The sequence below is a fragment of the Cucumis sativus genome, chromosome 5 (assembly GCF_000004075.3).
Source record: "Cucumis sativus cultivar 9930 chromosome 5, Cucumber_9930_V3, whole genome shotgun sequence".
Lineage (NCBI taxonomy): Eukaryota > Viridiplantae > Streptophyta > Magnoliopsida > Cucurbitales > Cucurbitaceae > Cucumis > Cucumis sativus.
The window spans coordinates 29284384-29311950 of NC_026659.2; the positions used below are offsets into that span (position 1 = coordinate 29284384).

Here is a 27567-nt window from a genome sequence, read left to right on the forward strand (position 1 = left end):
CAGAATCAAATGCAAGAACACTAGTTCTAGCCTATCCTAGAGGGTTTTCAACCTCTCTGGAGATGAGATATGCAAGATCGTTTTGGATAGGCGATTGGGCTACTCAAATGGTCTTGGTTGGGGCCCTAAGCCCAAGTCTAGAAAGAGTATTGCTTCAATGTCTACTTTTCGTTTTAGCTAAGAGATGCATAATAGAGAGGTTAGCAAACTAATGGCTGTCCTTGAAAATTCTAACCACTTAATTGAAGAAACATTAATAAGGTCGAATGAGCATGACTGCAAAATAGAAGAGACTGCTAGAAAAATGGAAGAAAGTGTTGGAAGAATAGAAGAAAATGCATGACAAATAAAGAGATGAGGAAGATGATTGAGGAAATGAGTTGGCCACAGAGAGGACCGTGAACACTTGGGGTACGTATTTTTCAACTTTTAATTTGTTTATTTTTTCATCTGTGATATATATCTAACTTTACTTTTATGTCATTTGTAGGTTTGGAATTTTTTATATCTCGCGTTCGCAACTATGTTTTAGGTGACAGTGTAGTTTTTTTTTTTCTTTTAATGTTATAGTTTTGAACAATTTGAACAACAACTTATAATTTTTGTTATACATTCGGATATTTTATAAATTACAAATTTTTTATTTTAATGATTTGTTATAAATTGTGTTTGTGTTCCTTCCGAAGTGGAACTAAAAACAATACCTCACGATAAAAAATAATAAAAAAATTCTCTCGACGTATACCCTATGTCGAGAACAATGGATTTCCTGATGTCTTTTCCATCACATTGGAGAAAACATTTCCTAACGTGGTGTCAAGACTACCTTAGCCCCGACGCATGGAGTAGACGTTGGGCTTACTCCACTACCGACACACTTCGGCATTGATGGCATCGGGGATAAGGCAATCTCGACGACATCCCTTTGGCGCATCGAAGAAATCTCCCCCAATATTGTACTCCTGACGTTCTTACCGATGAAGCTTCTGACGTCAGAAAAACCTAGCCCGATGCATTTTTGTATTATTTCTTATGCAATATGGCATCAAAAATGCTCCAATTCCTTGTAGTGTTAAAATCAGTTCTCACATAGTTGAGAAGTCATGTGACATGGTTCGACTCTAGCATATTTAGCACTTGTCTTAGTGGCAATTTGTACGCAATAATATATTTAGAAGAATAGCTTGCACGTGAAGTCACGCGGCCATTCTACGTGAATCAAACTGTCAAGAATTCCTCTTCTCTACGCACAAGCTCAAAAACCAATTTGATTGCTTGAAAAGTTGCATCGACATTGCGCAGACGCCCTTTTGTCCTTTATCTGACATTTGTGCCAATCAAATTTTCCTACTAGTGCATCAGATCGCCTATCTTGATTGCTTGTCGTCACGTTGGCTGGACGCGTCTCCTCGCATAATCATTCTATCGTCGAGCTCTACTTCTTTTGCATATAATCCTACGATAAAGACACTAAAAACACAATAAAACAGGGATGAGGTTCTTTTGCACAACGCAATTCACATGTTAATCAAATCATCCTCTTCTCCCTTTATTTTCTTCTATTCTTATGCAATAAGACTTCATTATTTTACATGAAAGACCATAATAACTTGTATTTCTATAAGTTATAAAAACTTCATAATTCAGGTTCTCTCTTCTCTTTTCGTTCTTTGTGTTTGATTTTTGCTCGTGAAGTTTCTTTTTTAGTGTAATAGTGATTAGAAATGTATTTTCTGTTGACTTTTTTTATTTTCTGAATAGGTCTGTATCTTGTTTTGTATGCTTTTTAGAATGAACTCATCACCTGGTGGTTAGACTTCAAGGTAAATATTGTTCTAACATTTTTTGATGACATTACCTATGAAGTACAATCATATTCAAATAATCTACTGCATGACTTGGCTGAAAGCAAGAAGTCATTTTTAACCAAACATTATTGGTAAGTTCATCCCTTTATATTCTTTGATTAGTAGGAAAAATGCACAATTATTAACATGAAACTAAAAATTACAAAGTTGAAAAAAAAAATTCTAATGAGTACTACCCCCAATATTCTCCACATCCGAGCACCCATTTTCTTCAATGCTTTGTTGACGCATTAGATAAACAAATGACATCCAAAGCACACAAGAGATCAAAAATGTTGATTAGTTTTAAGATATTTATCTAAAAACAAAACTTGGATTCATCCTAAGATGCAATCATCTCTCTACCATACCAAATATATATATTACTTAAAACATATTTTTGTATAGTGGAGAGATGAAGAACATATGAGATAAATGCATCTGAAGATGCACCTAATTATAGTATGTATAATTTGCAAAGAATTATAATACATAAAATGAAATAAGACTTTGGAAGAATATCCTTGAAAGATGTTTGCAAAATATACTCTAAAAAGTAGGACATTTGAAATGTAAAGATTTAAGAGGATAAAGAGTAGAAGAGAATAGAATATGAAAGTTAACTTTGTTTAGAACCAAGTTTCTCAAATGAAATGGAGTGGTGAGAAAGAAGAAAAGAAAGACTTTGTGGTTATAAAGAAAAGAGGCAGTACCACTTGTGACAATAAAAGGATTTTCAAAGTTGTGTATTCCAATGCTCTCAAAGGGACTTTACTCTTACCAACAGCCAAACCCAAAGCCCTTTGGCATCAATTCCTCCACTTTTGGCTTTGCCTTTGCCTTCCCTTTTTCACCCCATTCACATTAGGTTTGAATAAATTTTATATCATTTCCTTTTTTATATTTACTTTCTTTACCCAAAATAAATAAACTTACTTCCATCATATATACCACATAGTTTTTCTGTTCTTGTTTTTGGTAACCATTTTCATTTTAAATGCTGTTTCGTTTCTTAATGTTTATTACACAGTTTTTTTCTTTTCTTTAAAACTAAGAGCCTATAAACACATCTTTTACTTTTAAATCTCTTCATTTAAATATCTACTTCTTACATACCCATGTTTTCAAAACACAAACTCAAAACTTGAAAATTAATTCTATAAACAAATCTACCTAATAGTGTTACGTTTTACTAATTATTTAAAAAATCAAAAGTCACAATTTGAAAATTAAAAAATAGCTTTTAAGAATTCTTTTTGGAATTTGGAATTTGGCTAAGAATGCAACTCTCTTACTTAAAATCGATAAAAACTATCGTAGAAAATGAAAGAAAATAAGTTTGATTTTTAAAAACCATAAATAAAAGAAAATGAAATGGTTATGAAACGTAGTATTATGTCCTACCCCGTGCCCGATTGTTGCATCTTGCTAACAATGGAAGGAACGCCGTCTAGACACTTAATGCCTCTTTCCTTCGGGATGACGCGCCAAACATCTAGTAAGTGAAACATCTCAGTAATTTAAAATTTACACACGCAAAAGATAACTTTGAAGAGAGGAGAATACTTCATTAATGAATGAATAATACTATAACATAAAGTACATTTGACCATGGGTACATAAGTTCCCTCAAAAGATATAAAATACAAACGGACTGGACTTGCTCGCTTGACCTCACATATTATGTTATCTGAAAAAGAGTAGCCACTATTGAATTTTTTGTTTAGTTAAAACATGTTGCCGAAAGTCCGGTTAAGGCCCATGTCTCAATTAGATGAGTCTATGGACCAACAATGGTCAAGTACATGTAAGACCTATAAAATTCTACAAATAGGGACCTTACCTCTTCATTTGAGGAAAATGTTGGAGAACTAAAGGTTGAAACACTAAAGCTCTAAAAGACTAAAGTTCTGAAGCTTCAAACATCCGGTTCTATTCTTGCGAAAAGATCATAAGAAATACTAAAAATTTTAAGACTAAAGCTACGGATTCAAACATTGAAGATCCCAAAAACTAGTGGATCAATTGTGAACTTAAAAGATGTTCATTGTTAATGATACTTATTAGCATTTAGTTGTTGTCGAATTGCTATTGTTGCTGATTGTTACTCGATACTATTATTTTATGGTTATCTTATACTAATTGCCAATAATGCTAATTTGTTATCGGATTGCCAGTAAGCATTCTATTGAGCTCATGCTTTTTATAAATCACTGCTCGTAAGTCTTATAAATACATGCTTGCTAAAAATGTTTCTAAACTCATGTTATAGAATACTTTTTTAAATAACATGCATTAATATTTTTCATAAACATATTGATAAATAGAAATAAGATTCATTTAAAAGCATACTTAAATAATAGCTTGAAAAACATATTAGAATCATTATCATTTTGCAAATTATAAGTTGAAATAATCGTAGTAAATTTATTTTTCACTCACTGATCGCAGATCAAACACTTGGTCGATAAGCTTGTCTGATTTCCTCTTGTCCTGAAATGATGGAAAACAACTCCAATTAATTCCCTTTTATTCTAAAACATCAAATACATTGCCAAAACTCTTAGAAAAACCTTCCTCATACCAAAATGCATGCCCAACATGCCATGCTAATTTCTTAAACTCGGCCACTGCCCAAAACCTCATTCTCGGCCATAACTCAGCTTCTTCTTTAGAGCTTTAGAACTTAAAATCCAGAACTCAAATAAAAATATATCCTTCTACAAAGTTGTTGCAAAACGTCTTGATATTCATACCTAAAATTTTCAACTTCAGATTCCAACGGATGAACTCTACAGCCCTCTGGAAGTCTACGTTGTTCAGAACCACCTGCATTCTGACCTTTCTTGCTTTCTACCACCAAAACGCAACACTCCATTAGTCAAATCAAATTAAAAACCTCAACTTAGAAAATAGACTCAAAATGAAAACTTTTAAGACTCAAAACACTCGAGTGGATTATGAGAAACTTAATATTAAAGTTGGCCTATTTATAGAGTTCCTTGCATGAGTACAAGTTGACACCTCATCCATGCTTAAATTCACCACAAACCTTCTTAAGGAACCTCCTACTTACTTTACACCTTAAAATGCATGCTAACAAGGTTTTACACCTCACTAAAACCTTAAACCGCTTGCCCTTATCATGCCACATAGTTGTCCAAAACGCATAGCTAACTTCCAAGGTCATCTCACCTAGTTTCTCGCCCAAACTACATAACCCAACTTAGAAAAGTTATAACTTAAAATCCATAACTCTTTTGACAAAACTTTCTTCTACAAAGTTTCTCTAAAATGTGTTTTCTTCCCTAAAAAATTTTTCCTGAAATTTTGAGGGAAGAAAACGCCAAACGATGCGTTTTATAGCGTTCTAAGAGTGTAGCTTGCTTAGATTCACTCGCAAACTGACCCTCTTGCCTTCTTTTGTCCAAACGTCGACTTTCTCATATCCAAAACGCCCAGCAACCTTCTTCAATAAACTAGACTCAAATTATGAATTTTCAAGACTAGATTGAGTGCAATTTTCCGAGTTATGAGAAACTCCTTTCTGAAGTTAGCTAAAACACCTAACCTCTTTAATCCTTCTAATTTCTTGCCAACCTTAAACACTCAAAACCATTTCTAACCTCTAAAACCATTTTACCAAGTCAACCCAATATGCCTAAAAAGTACTATTCTTTGATATTGAACCAAAAACTTTCCTTCTTTCAAACCTCTTAAACTCTTTGAAAAAGACTACACTATCCAAAATTTGGGTCTTACATAAAGAAAGAAGAAGATAGACTCAAGATATAAAAATAAGGAAGTTAATCATCTCGAAAGAAAAGATATAAGGAGAATTGCATTTTGATGCCTCTTGATCTTTAACTCATCTTCGCTATTCCTTTCTACCTCTTTCCCCTTTATGTGGAAAGACCTGGTTGGATAGCCATTGGTCCAAGGTTTCTAGTCTTTTTACTAGTTTGGAAAAGTCAATTAATTCAGTTTAGTAGAGGCGTAAAACGGAGATTGCTTGAGTTCGGTGAATGAAAGAGAGCTCGTGCCTGCAGCTTTTCCTTGATTATGCACTCTTGTGGGTAATAGGCTTTCCTTCCCTGTCGTAGGTTCCTTTTGTTGGGACTTTTTCCTTTCCTCCTTCCTACTTGTTCATCATACCATAGTAATAAGAATTTCTTAGAAATAAGCTACTTTCTCTCCTTCAACTACTTATCAATTAGAACCTCGCGTCTGCATGCACCTTGTTTTTAGGACTTTAGGAAATGGAAGAATGTCAAATCGAATAATTTGACTTTATATACGCTAAGACAAGTGAATGGGTGTCTGTCTTTTAGGTTTTTTTTATATACATGAATATAGGAAAACCATAGAGTAGATGAGATTAGGGGAAGATTCTTGAGACCTCAACCTTTGCCGCGACTGTCAACATTCTTTGAACCTCTTTTCCTTGCCTTTGTCTCGTTAGTTTGGGAATCAGGAAGAAGCTAAGCAAGGCATGAAGAAATTACTAACCATCCTAGACGTCATGCAGGTTGGATGCCAAATACGAGAAAACCTTTCTGAAGAGTATGAATGTGAAATTCTCATAAGCAATGAGATAGCCACTAGCTTAACCACCATGAGCCAAACCCCATGGGTCGATCGTGCCCCTTCAGTTCTTTTTCAACCTCAAAAAGTAGGATATCATCCACATAGAACACTAAAAAAGTTCATAAACATTTTGATAAAAACCATAAGATTTGACCACAACATCAAACCTTATATTCCAAGACCGAGATAATGCTTTTTTTTTCATTCTATAGATGGATCATTTGAACTTGCAAATATTTTGCTCTTGATCTTGTTCAATGCATCCCACTAGTTGAGTCATCAGGATTACTATTCAAAAAGACAGTTTTGACATCCATTTGTCATATTACATTGTCATGATAGTGGCAATGGACAAGAGAATCCAGATAGACTTAATCACAAAACCAGGTGAGAGTTTCTTTATAGTCCAGTCCCTCAACCTAGTTATAATCCTTTGCTACTAATCAAACTTTAAACATTTGTACCTTCCTATCTAACCCTTTTTTCAACCTTTTTTCAACATTTCAACAAGTTCCTCAATTTAAACATTGACTTTTTTTCTTGTTTAATTGATTAAAGAAAATTGTTTTCTTCTATATATTTATAACACTCTTTCCTTCTTGGAGTAGGAAAGGGATCAGAAGACAATCGTGAAATTCTATTAATTTAAAAATATTAAATTAATAGAATTTTCAAATCTACTAATTAATTAACTATTAATCAATTATTTAATAATTAATTAAATCATATTTAATTAATATTTTATTTAAATCTTATTTAATTAATATTTTATTTAAATCTTATTTAATGAATATCTCTCCCATATCTTATAGTTTTGTATAAATTTAATTAAATAAAATAAAACTAAACTATTAATTAATTCTCCAATTAATTAATAACTAAATTAAATTTGAATCATATGGAAATATAAGTTTCTCTCATAACCAATAATTTTAATATGAATCAAATTCACGTTAAATTAATATTTGAATTCATTCAAATATTTTATCTCTTATAACTTAATTTTGAATCGTGTCCAAAATTAAATTTATATAATAAAATTTGATAAATTTTATATTATAATGTATCACTATACATTAGCCTAATTGCCAAAGTAATTTTGAACATTTCAAATTACAACAAATATAATAAACCTCATTACTTTTTATGAACTAGGAAGAGGACCTAATGACCTACAGATCAGAAGCTACAACGATATGAGATTAATTGACTAAACTCATTAACCACACTAATTAATATTCGTTAAATGTGTGTACACTTCACTAAAGACTCACAGCTGAACTCTTCTCACTGTAGATATATTTATGTGTCATGGATATATAGACCAATAACAGTAAATCGGTCCTTCACGAGTGTTTGTAATTACACCAGCTAGGTCAAATTACTATTTTATCTCAGGGTTGCCTCTAGACCTTAAATATCAGTGCTCCTCTAATAAACAACCTATTTAGGGTGCAATTAATAAACAGAATCCCCTCTCGTGCCACACATAGAAGGTAAGGCCCTTTGTTCTAGTCCCAGAGATACCATTTACGGGAACACTCATATACTTACCCTAAAGTCGAGAAAGTGAATTTCATCTTGTGTAATTATGTTTCCAGCTATCCATTCGGTCTTGTCTCCAAAATGATAAGCATATTGAGTCAGTGATTTGGCCACTCTCACTCATATAAATCAAAGGACAATCTCTCGTGAATAAGAGTTCATAATACACTCAGGATTAAGATTAAATAACCTAAGTCATCCTAATGAAATAGAAACACAACTAGTTAACAAAGTTACATCTAGTGGTTACTATTTTGTGGTTCGCTCTTATGCAAACTCATTGCATAAGATACCCTCACTCGCATGTCATCTACATGAACACATTGGATCATTGCATTTGTATCAAATACAAAATGAGTCGTATTCATAGTTTTACCAGAATAAGGTGCCCAACTCTATCCTTATACTATAGACCCTTTAAGTTGATCTCGAACATTAATCTCTGCATGTTTTTACATATTATTCAAAACTCATCAAACAGCTTAGGATGTTAGTTTATTATATTTAGGTTATTAAGAAAAAACTAATGATATAATTAATATCATTTATTGAAATTATAATAACAACACTTTATTAATAACGGTCAATGGATTATAATTACAATCTACAAATTTTAGGACATAAATCCTAACAAAACTAACATGTGTAGCACTTCAAGTAGGAGCTAGTGAATTCAGGGAGCTTAAAAGACTAACTAATCAATTTTAGGATTAGTTTAAATAGAAGTGTAAGGTTAGAAGGAAATGATGTTACTCTGAGATTTTGATAAAAGAAAAGTTACTTAGAGCTATTATGTTAAAGAATCACTAGGCAAGAACAAAAAGATTTTGGGTGTTAGGCGTTCAGAGAATAAAAGGAAACTTAGTGTTGAGCAGGAAATTTCAACCAATTAAATTCTATCACATCATCACAGCAAATATTGTGATAATTATATATTTTTTTTATTAGGTTTGGATAATTAAGTTTACTCAACCCAACCCAAATCAGGTCTAATAAGCAAATGGGCTCAAGTCCAAGTCCAAACATGCATATGGGCCCAAACCCAAGCCCACCAAGCAAATGGGCCTAATACCATCTAAAGCCCAAGAAATTTCTCTATTAATAGAGTCCTTTGTCATTCAATTGGAAAAAAATTTTGGTTGAAGGAAGAATTGAAGTTTTGAAGTACTGAAGCTCTAAAAAATTGAATATTCAAACTTCTACAAGCTCTCGAGACGTGCAAGTTCATATCGACCTCACGATCAACATCTTCTGAAAGATTGAAAACTTGGAAGATTAAACTTTCCTTGGATCCCAAAAGATCAAAGCTCAAATTAACTTGCAACTACAACATCCTTAAAACTGAAGATCGAAGACTGAAGACCAAAAAAATCTAAATTTTAACTTGCATTAGAGAGAAAGCATCAAATGAGTAAATACTATAGACTATATTCACAATATTCATCAATATACAAAGTTCAATTTCATGAAATATATTTTTTTCGAAATCTTATGTGAACAGTTTGGCATGCCTGATGGGACCATCTCTATCTTTCATCTCCTTCTCTTTTTTAAGAACATCTAAAGAAATCATGACAATCTCAAAACAATGTGTTGCTCATTTCATCGAAACATGCAAAACTGCTGGTACGCGAGGAGATTTGTTGGTAAAATAGTTCGTTTGAACTCTCAAAGGAAACACCTTTGACTGGTACACGGACCTGGAGCCTGAATCCATTGATAGTTGGGAGCAGCTTGAAAGGAACTTTCTCAATCATTTCTACAACACTCGTCGTATTGTCAGCATGATAGAGCTAACTGCCACCAAGTATCGAAACGGTGAGCCATTCATCGATTATATTAACCGCTAGAGAGCATTAGGCCTTGTGCAATTATAGATTAACTAAACTATCGATAGTAAAAATGTGTACTCAAGAAATGCATTGGGGACTCCTGTACATCTTACAAGGAATAAAAGCCCGTACCTTTGAAGAGTTAGCAACTAGAGCTAATGATATGGAGCTAAGTATTGCTAATAGAGAGAACAATATTTGTTGGTTTCAGAAATTAGAAACGAGAAGAAAGAAGTGAAGAGCACCCAGAAGGTATCGAAGGGTGCTACCAAGGAGGCTATGGTCGTCAGCACGACCCCTTTAAAGTTTGTCTCCATAGAAAAAAAATTGAAAAACACCAAGATGAAGGCAAAAAAATACATCCAACGTTGTAAGAAAAAACAAGAAAAAGTTTATCCTTTTCCAGAATCTGACTTACCTAATATGTTGGAGCAACTAATGGAAAAGCAACTCATTCAACTTCTTGAATGTAAATGTCCTGTGAAAATGGGAAGGGTAAATGATCCCAATTACTGCAAATATCATCTGGTTATCAGCCATCCTATAGAAAAATATTGTGTATTGAAGGAGTTGATTCTAAAATTAGCTCTAGGCAAAAAGATTGAGCTAGATCATGACGATGTGGCACAAACAAATCATATTGTAGTAACGATTCATCTGGATGGTCGATTACCTCCTGCAAGGAGTCTGATCCAATTTGGATCTTTAGAGCCTATTTATATATCATCTTTACTAGAGGCCTTACAAAATGATGACCTCCAAACTATTGGCTCCAAAGAAGAAAAAAGCAGGTAGAGATGTTGATGAGGGATGGACCCTAGTAACGCATCAAAAGAAGTGCAAACAAAATTTTGCTTACAAAGAATCTCGCTCATATCGAGAGTACAGAAGAAAGTGTAAGTCTCAAAGAATAAAGACAAGAAAGAATGCGAGAAAGTTTCAACCAATCACGAAAGAAAGACTTCTGGCACTAGATCAGTAGACCACTCGAAAGCACTTCCTTTTAAGCTTCGAACGAACTGCCTTACTAGTTGGTCTCCTCTTGATCCTGCGTTCTCACATGTTTCAACAAAGTGAGTAATGTGTTGCTTTGGATTGTCCTTTCCATCGAATTGTTGGAACTTTGGAGGTTGATACCCAACAAGCATTAGCAGGTCATTGATTCTCTTGGTATATGGCTTAGAGTACCTAAAAGAAGTTTGTGGCGGTCCTCCATACTAAGCTCTTATGGAGCTTGTGATCATATCCTGCAATTGTTGGATTGACAAGGAGGTGACATAGATGGACTATCACGTCTGATTTTCTTGCAACACAACTTTTCCTTTATCGTCAGCTTTGACAGCAGGAGTTTTGTTCGACTCAGCAGTTTCACAAGCTTTCATTTAGTCTTTCAAGGTAGCAATTTCACGTTCTCGCTCCTCAACAGCTTTCATTAGAAAATTTATTTTCCTCTCCATCTTCGCCATGGCAGACTCAACATTTACATCGTCATGACAGACACTACTTCAAGGCCTAATTCTTGCTCTGGTAGATCAGAAGCGGGAGTAGAGTTGTTGAACAAAGAATTTTCTTTGATGATGATCCTACCTTTAGGAGATTCCTTAAGTTGCTTAAGGATGCTCTGCGCGATGACATAATCTTGAACCTGCTCTTAGATGATCCCTTTTGAACGACTGCAAATGAAAGATCCTGTGTAAGCGTCTCTTGCAACAGAAGATTTGGATGCAGCTTTGCTTAGTGCCATTAGTTGGTTTGTTGATTTGAAGAGAGAGATGAGAGGTAGAGATGTCCCACTGGACGTGCCAATTTGTTCGCACGAGATTTCAGGAGAAATTTGATTCGTGGTGTTGAACTTCAGTTGATGTTGTATCTTTGTTGAGTTGTTACGATGCGGTTCAATCTCTAGAATTTGATTTTCTGATTCTCTCTCGACTGGATGCTAACACTTGATTTGAGAAAGCGGAGCTCGCGATGTTCTTGAAGTTTGTTGAACGTCTATGCTTGATTTGGGGAAGCAGAGCACGCGATGTTCTTGAAGTTGGTTGAATGCCTACACTTAATGTGAGGAAGCGGGGCACGTGATGTTCTTGAAGTTGGAGCCTTGAAAGAAAGTTTGTATCTTCAAAGGAGCTTCAATCTTAGTTGGAGTCTTGGAAGAAATCTTGTATTTTCAAAGGAGCTTCAATTTTTTAGGATGGTCGACTTCAGAAGTTAGAGAGTCTTCTAGTTCTCCAAAGAATTCTCTCTGGACCTTCTGAAGTCAAAAATTTCCAATCCCTCATAAATGAGGAGAACTCCTCTATTGGTAGGCTTTATGGGTTTGAGTCTGGTTAGTTTATAGACCTGATCCATGGGCTCAACCACATGGATTTAGATTATATTTAGTCTTTGGACTCAATTAAGTTTATTTTGGGCTTAATTGAACTTAGTCAAAGTAAATAATATTTAATTGAACCAAAATGATTAACTTAATTCAACGGTTAAGATGAAAACATGTGACATTATTAGAATTGGCAAATTTATGTTTTCCATTCTTTAATTTAGGGCACATGTCAATTTTAATTAATTCCAAATTTAATTATTTACACTTTTCATCCCTAATTTAATAAATGATGTGGCAATTTATGGTTGGTCTCAAAATTTGTTATGACCACTTAATATCCTAATCAATACTCCAACTTTGAATTCAAAATAATGTGTTCAATAAATTAGAAATTTAAAAAAAAGATCAAATTTAGACGTAGAAATTCTAATTTAGAACTTAACATCATTTTTGTGTGAAGCTATAAAGGAATTGACCTGTAATAAAAAATAATAAATAAACAAAGAAAGAAAGAAAGAAAGAAAGAAAAAGCGACAAGTGTCCCTTTTCGCACATGCCAGCATCACTCGGCACGTGTCTCACGACTGTTCCTTCCTTCGTTAATCCCCAAAACCAGAAGTCTTCCTTCAAACCGCTACACAGAAATCAAGCTCCTTCGCCTCCAAGAAAAGCATTGATTCAGTTTCATTTCACAGATCTATCTATCAATCTCACATACTCTGAATTCTTTCTTCAGATCTATTATCAATGGCGTTGGAGTGGGTCGTTCTTGGCTACGCCGCCGCTGCCGAGGCAATCATGGTCCTACTCTTGACTCTCCCAGGCCTCGATGGTCTCCGCAAAGGCCTAGTCGCCGTCACTCGCAACCTTCTCAAGCCATTCCTTTCCGTCGTCCCCTTTTGCATCTTCTTGCTCATGGATATCTATTGGAAGTACGAGACTCGCCCCACTTGCGAATCGGACTCATGTACCCCTTCTGAGTACCTTCGACACCAGAAATCGATCATGAAGAGCCAACGCAACGCGCTCTTGATCGCTGCTGCGCTTGTGTTCTACTGGCTGTTGTACTCTGTTACCCATTTGGTTGTTAAGGTTGAGCAATTGAACCAGCGTGTCGAGAGGTTGAAAAATCGGGATTGAGGATGGAGATGAAGTGCGAATCGTGGGTTTTCGAGTAAGTGGGTCTGCTTTTTTGTTGTTTTTTTTTTTTTTTTTTTAAATCTCAGGTTTTGATGATATGTTGCGGTAATGGCAGCTCGTTTTGTATTCCACTATGATACTGCTATTAGATGTTATGAAACTGAATACAACTCTTGAATGTCTCGACGTCTGATTTAAATGCTTACGGATTATGAAGTTCCTATTTTAGGGTTTTTGTTCTTGGGACACTGTTTTTATGTTCTATTAGTCAATGAAAATCATAGTAATTATAACTGATTTGGTATTGAGATGTTAGTTTATTGTTTTTCTGGTTACAATGTTTGAATTGTTTGTCATTGTTTTTAGTATTTAAATTGGATCAGGGCTAATGAAAAAAAATTGACTTGAACATGGGTGTTGAATTTATATGGTTTCTAGCTTCATGTGAGGCCTTACTTAGGAAGTAGGCGTATCGCATGAGGAAGATACACTCCTTACTCGACTTCTAGTCAACTAGTGGTGTATGAGTTCTTGTTTTTAGATTCATTAGCATCTATCTTCGTGCCAAGTTCTTCCCTGCTGCCCCTTGTTTGTTAGTTCCTTTCGAAGCATGTTATACTTGTCTTTCTGATGGAACTTTATGCAAGTCCCATAATGTTATCTATGGACTCTTATGAATTACTCAGTAATACTAGATGTACTCTTTGTCTAAGTTTATTTTTTAGACTTTCTGTAACTAACCAAAATCATTGCAACAGTCAACAGTTAACTTTGTTGGCTTTATGAGAAGCGGTGCAGTTCTTGCTTCTACCCTTGTCCATGAGGAACTGTATAAGTTTCACAATGTTTCTAGTATAATCTTATACCCTTTTGAAATCTTTTAATAGAAGAGGTCCTAGAGTCCCCCCTCTTTCTAAAGAGGGGCGGTCTTTGCCTGTCCACAATTGCAAGCCTATTTTGAATCGTAATGTATGACCCTTTTTGTAACATTTTGAAAGTGTTGATGATTGTAGTCTACCAATTCTTTGTCTCTTGTAGAAAGGGTACCATGTTCCAACTATCGTCCATGGGAAATCTTTCGAGTTAAAGTACAATTATTTCCCTTTTTGGAGTCCTATCATGGAAGACGACCAAACATGACTCTCTTCTTTGAAAGAGTGTCTTTTCTCTAAAGTCGATGCTCATCCAATTTGTCTTGGTTGAGATTCAAACTTCAGTTATGGATTGGAGAAAATTATGACTTAAGAGGGACTTCTTGTGGAAGGGTGTTGACTGTTGACGAGGGTAGGGTTTTCATTCGGTTAGGTGGGAAGTTCTCGTGAGGATGGTCTAATCAGAGGTGTTAGGCATAGTTTTAGGGAGCTTGAAACTTGGTAATATGACCTTGTTATCTAAATGACTATCATTTCTCTTTGGAGTCAAGTGCTCTATGGTATACGATGCCCATCCCTATACAATGGATCTTGGTTCTTTACATTGAAGGCACATCCAAGACTTGGTAAGCTACCCCACCTAGTTACTCTTTTCAACATCCCAGTTTTTATTGAAGATGCCTTCATTGTTTGAGAACCGGTTGGTTCTGGTTGACAGTTCAATCCAATGTCCACCATCGTATTTGTTTTGTGGTTACTGTGTGCCTTGTTTAGGAAACACCACTTCTTATAATATTAAGTATTGTTGTCCTTATCTGCAATTGATTTTCATTGCCGTCCCATGACTAATGGTTTGTAATTGTGATTGGCAAACAACCTTCAGATGGACTCTCTTGTAGACAATTCTTCAGTTTTTTTGTGACCCTCGGCCCAATTGTAGGCCATTCTTCATTGTTCATCTGGTCCTTACTCCCTCTGCGCTCTTTGTTTTATTTATTGTTGATATTTAGAATTTCCGAGTTTTTCTTTTCCTTCCTGCTTAGGAAGGCTTATGTGGAAGGATTATCTACTTTGTTTTGCCAATTTTTCTTCTTTTGTTACTTTAATAAAGGGTCTGCCAGTTTAGATGCTTAGCTCATAACGGAAAGTGTTGCTTGATTATGAATGAGGTATTGTTTTGCACACCCTTTCCGAAACAGCTGGGAGCTCTTTCTGATGCAGGTTTCTTGTCTGTCATTTTGTAGAGTATTTTGACATAAGAGGGATTCTGATTTAGGTCCCCTTGATTTACTTATAGTTTCCAGTTGAGAATTTATAACCTATAAACTCTTATCAGTTTGAGGGGGCTACAATCTCTCCAAACAAGGGTCACAATCTCTCCAAACGAACTTCACAAAGCAACTCGTATCATTTTTCCTGAACAACCTGCAGATATTTAACCACAAAACTGACAAAGGAAACTATAAAATAAAAAAGCTGAATATTATGACTGCTAAAACAACTACTTTTTCTTGACCATGTCTTGCCCCTTCTAGCATATATATTTACAATTGGAGGATTAACACGGCAGCATGATCTAACTTTTAGCTGGGTTCATTGCCTCCTGTGACTGTTGAGTGTCCTGTGACTGTTGAGTGTTTAGAGCGCTTCTTTGTTGAGCTTCCGTTGTAATGAGCAAATCACCTGGAATCTTCACTTTTGTTCTGTAGGGAGATTTTTTAGTTGTAGGCCTTCTTGATATTCAACTTAAAACTTCTACGACTCTTTTAACTCCATCACATCTGAGAGATGGATCTTAGAAAAGATGGATGTGCATTTTAATTTTCGTTAAAAACAATAAAATGGAAGATGATGACAGAAAAGGACCTGATTGGTTTACAGTTACTCCCACACGCAGGCACGACCCTACACTGTACAACGTTATTTTATGGTGGAAACTAACTGCCCTAGGGCTAGATGGTTGTTACATGAAACTAGGTAAGGGGTGGGTACAGATGGGGCCGAACATTTATGGATATTGGAAAGGAAGCGGTGGGTCAAAGTTCACCACTAGTAGTTTTATTAGTATCTTTCTCCACTTCTTTGTTCCATTAGGACAGTTCTAGATAGGATTTTGATGCATTCTTGCCCTTGTGGTTGTGATATTGATTTTGGTATTCGTAGTTTTCTCATGACTCTTCTGGCATAGTTGGTAAACAGTATACGAGTGTGGTATGGATTCCTTATGAACTAGAAGCCTAGAAACCATTATGGGATCTGATAATGTTATTTGTCATGAATGTATTATGTTAATAACGAATTCTATTTGTAGCTATCCTCCTTAGTTACATCGCCCTTCCATCCCAGATTGTAAATTTGACAAGTGGGATAAATGCCGATTTGGTCTTCTATATGACTGTCTGCAGATAAATTCAGTTTAATATATTGGAAGTGTTTAACTATATTAATGCTAAGGATTAGTATAAAATTTTTAATTGAAGTAGAGTCATAGAGGGTGTTTTTCTGGACGAGTTATCATTTTGCTTGAGCTTGAAGCATTATATCAAAACTTACAATAGCTCACTTGGTCGGTCTTAACCTTTTTTCTATTGTTTTTATCATTTAAAACCAATAATTAATTTTCAATCACTATTTACATATCAAATCAAATATTAAATTAATTATTAGTCACGTTCCATAATGATTTTGTATATGATGTGAAACTTTCGAATGGTATGAATCATTATTTCTCTACCTAAATCACTTTTTTTTCTTTAAACAATGGTATTTGGCATGGTTTCTAAAGAAATTGTTATGATTGGTGTTAAATGAGAAATCAGTTCAAGATGTTATCCAATTTAAAGTATTGTCGGTTAAGCTATCTGTGGACTCAATCTTTTAACTTTACCAATGGAGGACAAACATTATTTCTCATTAAATTGTTAAAATATAATACAATTATATATGTTTTGAATTCACTTTCAATATCTATTATAAATATTCACTTAACTCAAAAGGTTAACCATGCACAATAAAATAAATAAAACTAAATATTTATGATAACTATCTAACGAGAGACTATCTTGTGCAAAAGAGTCGTGATGAGAGTATCAAGTAGCCTAGAGTTTTGATCACATAGACTAGGTAAGAGATTAGGACTTTTACGAGTGTTTATTTTACATCTTATGATAGCTATAGCAAGATAGGGATCTACTAGCGCATAGAGTTTCATCTTGTAGATAATGTATCGAGGAATAGAGTTTTTATGTCTAGAGTTTTGTCTTATAGATACAAAGAGTTCAAGGTATAGCAAGAAAGAAAGAAAAGTGAATTTAAAATTAAAAGCTAAGTTTGACAATAAAAATTATTTTGCTAAGTTTATTTATATTTTGCTCATGATTTTCATTATCATGCTTTGTTTCATGTTTTAATTTCCTTACAAGATTCTTCTATTAGAAGTTATCATTTCATAAACGAACTTGATACATTAAGATATTTACATTCCTAACATGATTACATTTAAGCATAATTCCTAATTTTTCACCCAAATGCACATGAAAACAAATCAAAGTTGTGATTTTGGATAAGTTCTAAATCTAATCTTCATATTACTAATAATAATAATAAAATGAAATGATCTTCACATTTTGAATATTATGTTTTTTTTTTCAAGACCTCTTTTAGTGCAATCAAAATGGGAGCTTAGAACCTCTCTTGATCAAAAAGAAATAATATTTGTCAATTCAATGTTCGTGTTGGCCTATTTCAAGTCTTTAGCTTTAGCAAAAAGTGAGATCATTTTCAAATAGGGAAATTTTCTTTCTTTTTTTGGAGATTTAACCACATCCTTAGACTTAAGCATATGTTTATGATATAAACACAGTCAACACCAAACTTCCAAAAGATACACGGGGCACATCAACTTTTGTGATTTTAAAGTTAGAAACCAAATCTAATCATAGTTTAAATTTGGAGCATGACTTAACTTTCTAAACTCAAGAACAAAAGAATACTTAACCCTCAAATAAAATAAACTAAATTTTATAATTTAACAAACAAAATATTTTTTTACATATAACAAAATATTATATAATCCAATTGAGATGTTTTGACAAATATTATATAATCCAATAGAGATATTTTGACATGTTTTAATATTTCAAGTAGTTTTGTCATTTAAAATAATTACATTTTTTTGGTTATTATAAAAAAATAAAAATTAAAGACTATCTTCTATTAATATATTATTTGAAATTACACTATTGGACAAACTTTCCACGTGAAATAGAACATTTTTGTCCTTTATTTACTTTTAGGAATTTGAAGTTTCAACTCCTTGTGAAGCAACAGAAAAGGCTTGAAATTGAACCCCTTATGTTGTTACCTTAGTGGGGAAAATGTGCTTTCATTTTAAGTCATATATGAGTGTACCTAATGAAAAAAAAGGTAACATCAACCAATTAATTGATCAGATATTTAATAAAGAGATTCCCCATCAGAGTCAAAAGCTTACATCAAATATAATAATAAAAGAATAAAAAAAAATTGCTTTCTTTTAGCTAAAGATTTTACCTGCAAGTTGCATTTCAAAATCTAGTTGATTAACAGCAAGAAAAATTGACCATCAAACCAGCACCACATTACTCCATGTTCTTCAACCAATCTTATCTTTTCAGCATCAATACCTGCCAAGAAAATATTTATCAATAGATAAGTACGTAATATAAGAGCGCGATGGACTCACAATCCACGTAAGTTCCAACTGTGCACACAGAGTGAATGATGTATCAGATTACAAATATAGTATATAACAGTATTATTAATCTAGTTGAAAGCATAAGATGTATCTACCAGTGATAATATGAAAGTCGATTGATCATCAATTACGTAACAGATTTTACAAAGAAAGAAATGAAATAGTTACAAGAAATACTAATGTATACATTAAGGCTACATAAAGAGTGTTGGAAGCAATTGATCCAACAAAGTTTGAACATTAATTGACAACTCTAGAACAACTATGTATAGGGAAATATTATTTAAGCGTGGAACTTTTAAAACTTGAATAGTCAAAGCCCTTGAAGTTCGTTCAGATAATAACAGACCATCATAAGAATCAGTAGCTTACATCTTCTTTTCTTTTAACTTACAAAACATCATATAAAATTCATTCTCTAAGTTCTGCATCATATATGATTGTTGCTTTTAGCTTGCCACATTAGCGCTGCTGCCTGTTATAGGACTCGAGAAATTTGCACCATTGGATTCTGTCGCAGCACACTCAGGATATTTCTTGCTAAGATTGTATGGAGCAGAGCTCATCACCCTATATGTCCATGAAAGTGCAGTACAATTAGACATTGAGGATCAAAATGTTTTTACAAATTTGATCACACAATAGACAGGACTTCGGGTCTACATTTTCTTTGATGATGTTTGGTCACAAAATAGTATAATGACTTACCTCTCCTTGCGCTTCTCTAAAAATCGAGCTAAGGATGCTTTGCGAGCCTGTGGAACGGCTGTAGAAGAAAACAGAGAACGAAATATAAGCTGCAACACAAGAAACTTTTAACCTATTATGCTATCATCTATCAAGAATGCTTATACACAAATCATAGAATATCATGAGTTATTGAGAATCGTTCACTTAAACAGACACGATCAAAGTACGCAAATGAATGGCAGAAAAACGTACACAACGTATGTAAGAAGAATGAAAAGAATAAAATATGGTCACTCCTGTAGGAGTATTACATACCAGATGGCATCATAGCACTAGCAGTGACAGATACGACTGGATTGACAATTCTTTGAGGCTCTACTTTGCTGATAGGAGTTGTGGGACCTCCATTGGTTTTACCTCCTCTCAACTCATCAGTGCAGCTCGACCCGCTCGCAGACTGGGTGCCTGAGTGAGAAGAAACAGACAATGGGCTAGAGAGAGCAGGGCAAGGCAAGGCACTTACTGGCTGATTCATAGGAGCAGCATCACTTGCTGCAGCCATTTTTGCACCCATTGCATGAGCTTGAGCTTTTGAATGTGTAAGGTTGGAGATGGCAGCCCCAGCCCCAGCTAAGAACATTATAGCCTGAGCCTGTAAAAGAGTACCATGCTACTTCAAAAGGGGCAAAGTTATATGACTTGGGTTCATTCATCCTCTTTTTCTCTCTTTTAAACTGAGCAGATGGTAATCAAATACCTTTTCAGGGGTAATGTCATTGTAGACGTTGACTGTACCACCGTAAAAAATAGTCAATTGGTTTGGAGAACCTCCAGTAGGTTTCATGCTGTTCCTGAACACAGGATTTCAAAAAGATGTTCAAATCGCATTCAGTTCTAACAGTAAAATGTTCAATGTAGTGGAGAAAAGAAGTTGAAAGGTAAAAGTTGAAGAGTTTTACCATGGTTCAGTAATCCCGACAACGGAACCGAATGGCGGGAAAAATGAGTTTGAAGCAGTTGAAACAGGGACTCCTCCAAGTGGTTGTTTGAGGATAGAACCAGCCATCTGACCAGGAAGAGCAAAAGGGTTCTTCAAGGATGGATTGCCTAAAGAAACAGATATACCTTGATTTTGAACTGAAAATAGTTTTGCTTCATGAGGACGATGAATCGAATACAAATCAGGTTGCATAGGATAAGCTGCCAGGGAAAAATGAGGACCACCTTGCCTATCGTGATTGAACGTTTTCTAGATCGAAAAAGTTGAAGATACGGAGACAGAGATACAAACATATCAGCTCAAACAAAAGCAAGCCATACGTTTTAGTAAAGGCAAAGACATTTGTTTATCCTCTTTAAACATAATAATTTGATGTTTCGCACACGATCTCGACGAAATTGGGTTTATGAGACCTGGAGTCGAGAGATCTGAGTTAGCATAATCTAAGTTAGGACTATACAAAGGAATAAGTCGTAAAAATCCAGGTTTTGGTAACCTATATCAAACTGTATGGACATTCTTCTATGATTGGGATTATGTAGTCCATACGGTCAACAAACACACAAGAAGAGTCACACACCAAGTATAGGATTGACTTCTCAACCTAAGCCTCAGTTAACACAAACCTAATCCATGAGTCAAACACCTCCTATCCGTTTTCGAAATCTAGCTGCAGTTTCTGCACTGAACAACCTCCAAAATAATTTCTCACATCTAGTTCTAACTCCCATTAGGTATATATGCAAGACAATACACCTTTAGTTTCATATATCAAAATAGAACAGAAGAACAAATATCATACCTGGATTTCTGCTGCTCTTCGTTGATCTGAAGTAGCCCCGACTGGAAGAGAACCGAGCTTTGAAGTCTTGTCGTCTGCAGAAATCTTGAAAGGTTTCAGATGAGGAAGAGCAGAGGCCTTGTTAGAGGACCATGGAACACCAGAGCTTTTAGGATACCCTAAAAGAGAAAAACTCCCATGAAGATCAATCAAATTACCAGACAATAATACGAGATTACCTTGACTAACAACTACACATGAAATTAGAGAATTTCAAAAGTTCATAGCTCCAAAACAAGAAAACATACAAAACCCCCAATTTTCTTCCGAGAAAAAGAGATTCCAAACTGAAATGAAGAGATTATTTTGTCATCCAACAAAATTCAACGAATCTATCGTAAACACCCAGTCAGCGACCATCTTTAATAAAGAAAAATAAGTGGGAATTCACTCTGATCCCCAAAAAACCATCTCCAACCAAAAAAACTTCATCAAACAAAATCCAAACACCAAGATACAACCAGCCATAAACAGAGGATACCAAGACAGAAAACATGAAAGTAACCAAACCCCAAAAAAGTTTCAATAAGTTTAAAGAAGGAACGGAAAAATCAAAGAAAAAAAAATGGAATTGGAAGAAAAAATACCAGAATCTTGCGCTCCATCGTTGTCAATCTCCTGTTTCACCACAGCCAATGGCTCCTTAGAGCTCAAACCCAAGAAATCCATCTCCATTTAAGACCAAAAAGCCGACAGCAACACAAAATTGAAACAAAAAAAAAGGACCGAAGAGGAGAAAATCTGAAACAAAGAAAAGGGCAAAAGAGAAGAAATGAACAGCAACAACAACAAGAGCAGGAAAGAAAAAAAAAAGCAGAGAAGAGAAGACTATTTGGATCTTGGCCGTCATTGAAATTTAAGCATGTTCATGAATTAATCGGAAGAGTTTACCTATAGATCCGGTGACGATGACTGGCATAGCCGGTAACTCACAACGTGCGAATTGTGAAGACCCTTCACGCATTACTATGGCGGTGGTACCACTTTCATTCGCTGTCATTCTCTCAAAGTCTGCCACGTGTCTTTCCGCACGTGGCTCATTTTGTTCATTACTCCGATGTTTTCGCCACCTAACGATTTTTTCCTTCAACTCGTCGATTTCCTTTTTGAATGGGTGAATATAATTATTTATTAGTTATAATCTTGAAAGAAAGAAAAAAAATTAAAAAGCAAAGATATTGTTTTTTTAAGAATAAATAGATAAAAGAAAGAAATTGTTGATATGAATACTATACTACTACTACCTTTCTTTGTCTTCTTCTTTACTTTTTCTTCTTCTTTAAGTGTGCCTATTTATATTCAACTTTTCTACTTTTTATGTTTTATTAAAAATTAGACTACTTTCTTGTGAGTTTTATATTTTATTGTCTAATTCCATGGATTTGTATTTGATGTCTATTTTGAGTCCTTTCCTTCAATCTTCTTTCATTTTATCTTTAATCAAAGAATAAATTGAAGCATGGAATCACAAAATGTGTGACCATTTTCTTCCCATCATGTATTACCTTAAGGATAAATAGAAGCATGGTGAGTTGCTAATAATTAGAATTCATTGTCATTAAAGTCAAACTAAAACCGAAAGCAAATGGAGTTAGAACGTTTTAAAATGTAGAACAAGTTTAAGGGGCTGTTTGGGAAAAAAGGGTTCGGTTATGGAAATGTTAGTGCTATGATAGTATTTGTTTCGGAGAAGGATTATAGTAGGTAGTGTTATGATAATATGTATTTGAGAGAAGAATCATGGTAAGTAGTGTATGATAATGTGTATTTGGAGGTACTGTTTAGGGAATAGATTATGTAATTAGTGTTGTGATGTTTTTTTTTTCTTTCTAAAATATACAATGTAGATCTAATATACAAATTTCATAAATTTATTTTATTAAATAATCTTACATTCTTTTAAAATCATTTGCCTTAATTTTCTTACTAGCACTAACGTTGTAAATTCTACTACTCGGTTGATTTGAGAGGAATGCAATTTATACATTTATTCATTAAGTTAGTCCATAAATTTCAAAATGTTACGATCTGATTATTGAAATTGAAATTTGTATTTTGTTTTAATTTATTATTTGATTCAAATTTTAATCTATTTTCATTAAATACTCAATATTATTTGTGTTAAATTTAATTTTCTTACGGATGAAAAATAGTGAAAATTTTCTTTTTGTTCTTTGAAAGTCGGTAAGAAAAGTGACTTTTAAGTAAAAATATTTGAAAGTTATCTTGTAATCAAATATCAAATTGAAACAAAACTCAAATAGCTTTAAAATTAAAATGGAACATTTTAATCAATTGAAACCAAAGTCCAAAATTAGAACTAAATATATAACATTTAAATTAAGAACCAAATTGAAACTAAAACTAAACCTAATGCGTAGTTGGTATATTTTGCTTTTAATTCTACTAATATGGTAAATTATACTTCTGTAAAATTATCGAATTAGTTTCTTATTTATGGTGTATGACCTCTTTTTCTAAGGATAAAACCCAACCCGAAAAGATACATGAGAAACAAATATCAACATGACAAAAATTTAATACCCACTGGCATTACAGTTTCATAGAAATAAGTAGAGATGCACAAAAAAGAAAAAAAAAATAGAGCATTCACTCAACAATATATTTAAACAATTGAATCCTCTTCATCAACATAAAGTATATTTATTCACAAAGAATAAAAACAATAATAAATACAAAAGAAAAAAAAACATTGATTACACAAAATTTAACAAGAAATCAAACTATTTACTTTTTCTCCATTGTTTAAAGTGATTGGAACTTTAGCTCCATAAGCACTCCATTCATTGAACTTCGATCTTCTGAAATTCAAGGAAAGTTTAATCTTCAAAGTCTTTAATCTTTCAGGAGTTGTTGATCTCGAGGTTGGCATCAATTCTTCCTTCAACCAAAGACCTCCTCAAATGAACGACAAAAGTCTCAATTTATAGGGAAATTTTGTGGGCTTTGACCCATTTGCTTGTTGGGCTTGGACTTTGACCAATTTACATGTTGGGCTTAGGCTTGGGCCCATTTACCTTATTGGGTTTTGACTTGGGTTTGGCCCATTTGCTTTATTGGACTTGAGTCAATCTGCTTGTTGAGCTTTGCTTGTTGAGATTGGACTTTACTAATCTGCTTATTGGACTTGAATTAGATTGGATTGAGTAAACTTAATTATCAAAATTCAATAAAATATAATTATTGAATATTTGTTGCGATGATGTGGCAGAATTTAATTAGTCGAAATTTCTTGCTGGTTCGATTACAAATTAAATTTAAAAAACTTAACAGATAATTTTCGATTACAAATTTGTTATTATTATTATTTTTATAGTAACCTTTAACTTCTTTCAATTATTATTGTTTTGTTTTGTTTAATATATTTTTTAATAACATATGTTGTTAACATATGTGTTTTTTTAAACAGAAAATTAGAAAAAGATATGTACAATTTTGGTTAAGAAATAATTAAATTTAATTAGAAAAGATGAATTAATAAGAAATTTTGAAGATTAAGATATTTAATATATATATATATATACATTTTTTTTATTCAATTAGTAATGTGCATTGATTTATTATTATTATTTTGAGTAACTTCAACTTCTTTTGATTATTATTATTACTATTTTCATTTTTTTAATATATTTTTAATAAATATATAGGTTTTTAAAAAAATATATTGAAAATTAGAAAAAAAAATATGTATATTTTTGATTAAATAATAATCAAATTAAAATTAGAAAAATTGAATTTAATAAGAAAAATTGAAGATGGAAGATTGAGATATTTAAATATATATAAAGAGAAAAAGAAAAGTAACAAATTAATTTAATAAAAAAATATACTTTTAGAATTTGAATGTTTAATATATATACTATATTATACGTGAGTATGTATATATAAACAATGAGAAAAAAAAAAAAAGTAAAATGTGTGGGATCTACGTATATAAATAATAAAAAAATAAAAAAAGTGGAGCCTAACAACTGCATATATAAAAATAAGAAAAAATAGAAAATGTGAATCTACTGCATTAAAGGATACACTATCTCTTCAACTCACCTATTTTTGTCAATTGCTTTGCACTCAACCTATTTTTGACATACGTTTCAAAATTTATATTATTTTTTTAAGAAAATCTAAAAAAGAAGAGGTCAGGGTTGTGGAGAAAAGAAGAGAAGGAGAGGGTTTTGATGTGTGTGTTGTATACATGCAGGACAAAGCATGCTTATTCCATATGCGGGTGAGGTTTTGACACCAACGTTTCCATCTCCTTTGTGCACAACCCTCGATGCTCGATCCTTATTTATTCTAACGATTTAGGAAGAGCGTTTAAAACGCGTCCTCCTGCCAATATTTTCAAAACAGTCTTCCTTGGTAATAAGTTCAAAAACTGCAATATTGAAATAAAATGTTCCTAATAATGAATGAAGTAATATAAATTAATCGCAATAAATAATTAATTTGATTATAAATTTCTATATTTTTTACCATAAATTTTATTTAGTTTCTTTTTGAAATAGCTATTTTTCAAAATAAAATATTGTCAAAAACGGAGTTGGTTATGCTTTTTACAATAAATTTTAGGAATTTTGCCACAAAATATTGGTTATCTTTTTTACAATAAATTTTAGGAATTTTGCGACAAAATATTTATTCTTTACAGAATAATTTTAAAAACAGAAAAAATTTATAGGCTTACTATGAAAAATAACAAAAATGTTTCCGTCAATACGCGATTAATTGGCCACGTGCATGCATAATATATTTAGTACACGACATTGGTAAAGATCGTTTAGATTTGACTACAATGATTTTTTTTTCAAGATTTTTTGGTACATGATCAGCCAAATCTAAACGATTTTTTTAACATTGACCATTTACATTTAACTACACGATCGTTTAGATTTGACTAAATGTTTTTTTTCAACAACTTTTATATTTGTTACATTTGGTACACCAATATCCAACAATTTTTTTTCATATTGTGTACCAATTTATATTTTATTGTTGTTTAGATCGTTTACCAATTTATATTTGGTACATGATCTTGAACCAAACAGATCGTTGAATAAAAATTACAAGATGATAGTGATTTTTTTAAAAAAATCTATAGTATATATAAAAGTTCCTATATGGAGAAATATTTTTAGTCCATTTTACCCTTTTAATTATAAGTCTTTTTACTATTCATTTGATGACAATATTGTCATTCAACTTTAATGCATGAATAGTGGGTGAATTTTAACGCTTCCTATTCATTTCTCTAACCATTCAATATTTGATTCAAGAATATTTATTACCCTAATTAATTCCATGGGTAGTGGAAGAATAATTTTTATAGGCATCGTTATAAATTCAAATAAGCCTTTTAAAATTCTCTAACCTATACTTTCTACCAATTTATTCAATATAAATGTATGATATCTCTTACTTCCTTGAGCAACAAATCCTTGTTAAGTGGAGATGAAGTAGCAAAGAGACAAGAAAGATGTGAAGATAAATATCAATAGTGAATTTAAAAAATCGCATCATCAATTAGGAAGAGAGAAATGCAAAAAAACTATATTTATTTATTTGGTATTAGAGATATGTACTAATACTTTTTTTCTTTGTAATAATATTATCTACTTTTTTGTTTGGTTGGAATTATTTTTGTTTTTGTTATTTTTTTAGTTATATAAATGAGTAGAATGAAAAAAATTCTTTCATATTCTTTTCTATTATATCTTTCTTTTATTTTTCTAGTTAAAATGAGGAAATAAAATGACATAAGACCTTATTTTTCATTATGTCTTTTATTTTAAATTAGTATATCTATTTGTTGTGCTTTTATAGCAACACTCTAAAATTTCTAACATATTTTTTGGAGAGTGTTTTTAAATTTAAAAATTAGTATCATTTTAGTTGATAAGAATTTAATATTTAGACACAAGCACAAGACCAAAAGAGTTAGGAAAGTGAAATATGGTGAAACTAAATTCAAATAAATGATTTTAGTTACACATTCTCAAATTCTTAGCTTAGAAATATATATGACATTTATGTTATATATCAACTATAGACGGCTTATGAACATTTGCTACAAACATTCAAATTCTAATCTAATAAAAGACGATAAATTAATTATTAATCTCATAAAAAACCTA

General features: G+C 32.9%; 2 protein-coding genes across 5 annotated transcripts; one reads left to right on the forward strand and one right to left on the reverse strand.

The window, feature by feature from the left end:
• The first annotated feature begins 12744 nt into the window (after window positions 1-12744).
• Window positions 12745-13578, forward strand: LOC101213354. The gene has a single exon (XM_004142321.3). The coding sequence runs from the start codon at window positions 12882-12884 to the stop codon at window positions 13272-13274; it is 393 nt and encodes a 130-aa protein (XP_004142369.2). The 5' UTR covers window positions 12745-12881; the 3' UTR covers window positions 13275-13578.
• Window positions 13579-18973: 5395 nt separating this feature from the next.
• On the reverse strand, window positions 18974-22279 carry LOC101213109 (protein TIFY 6B). 4 transcript variants are annotated; one of them, XM_031885448.1, is made up of 7 exons: window positions 22000-22279; window positions 21374-21531; window positions 20531-20637; window positions 20329-20416; window positions 19887-20223; window positions 19590-19647; window positions 18974-19451 (listed from the first exon to the last, which is right to left on the reverse strand). In XM_031885448.1, exons 1-7 carry the CDS (start codon window positions 22085-22087, stop codon window positions 19331-19333), a joined length of 957 nt encoding a protein of 318 aa, XP_031741308.1. In that variant the 5' UTR covers window positions 22088-22279; the 3' UTR covers window positions 18974-19330. The 4 variants fall into 4 exon arrangements, with proteins under 4 accessions (XP_031741308.1, XP_011655953.1, XP_011655951.1 ...); XM_011657651.2 differs by having other exon boundaries at window positions 20329-20422; XM_011657649.2 differs by having other exon boundaries at window positions 20531-20820.
• Window positions 22280-27567: the final 5288 nt, after the last annotated feature.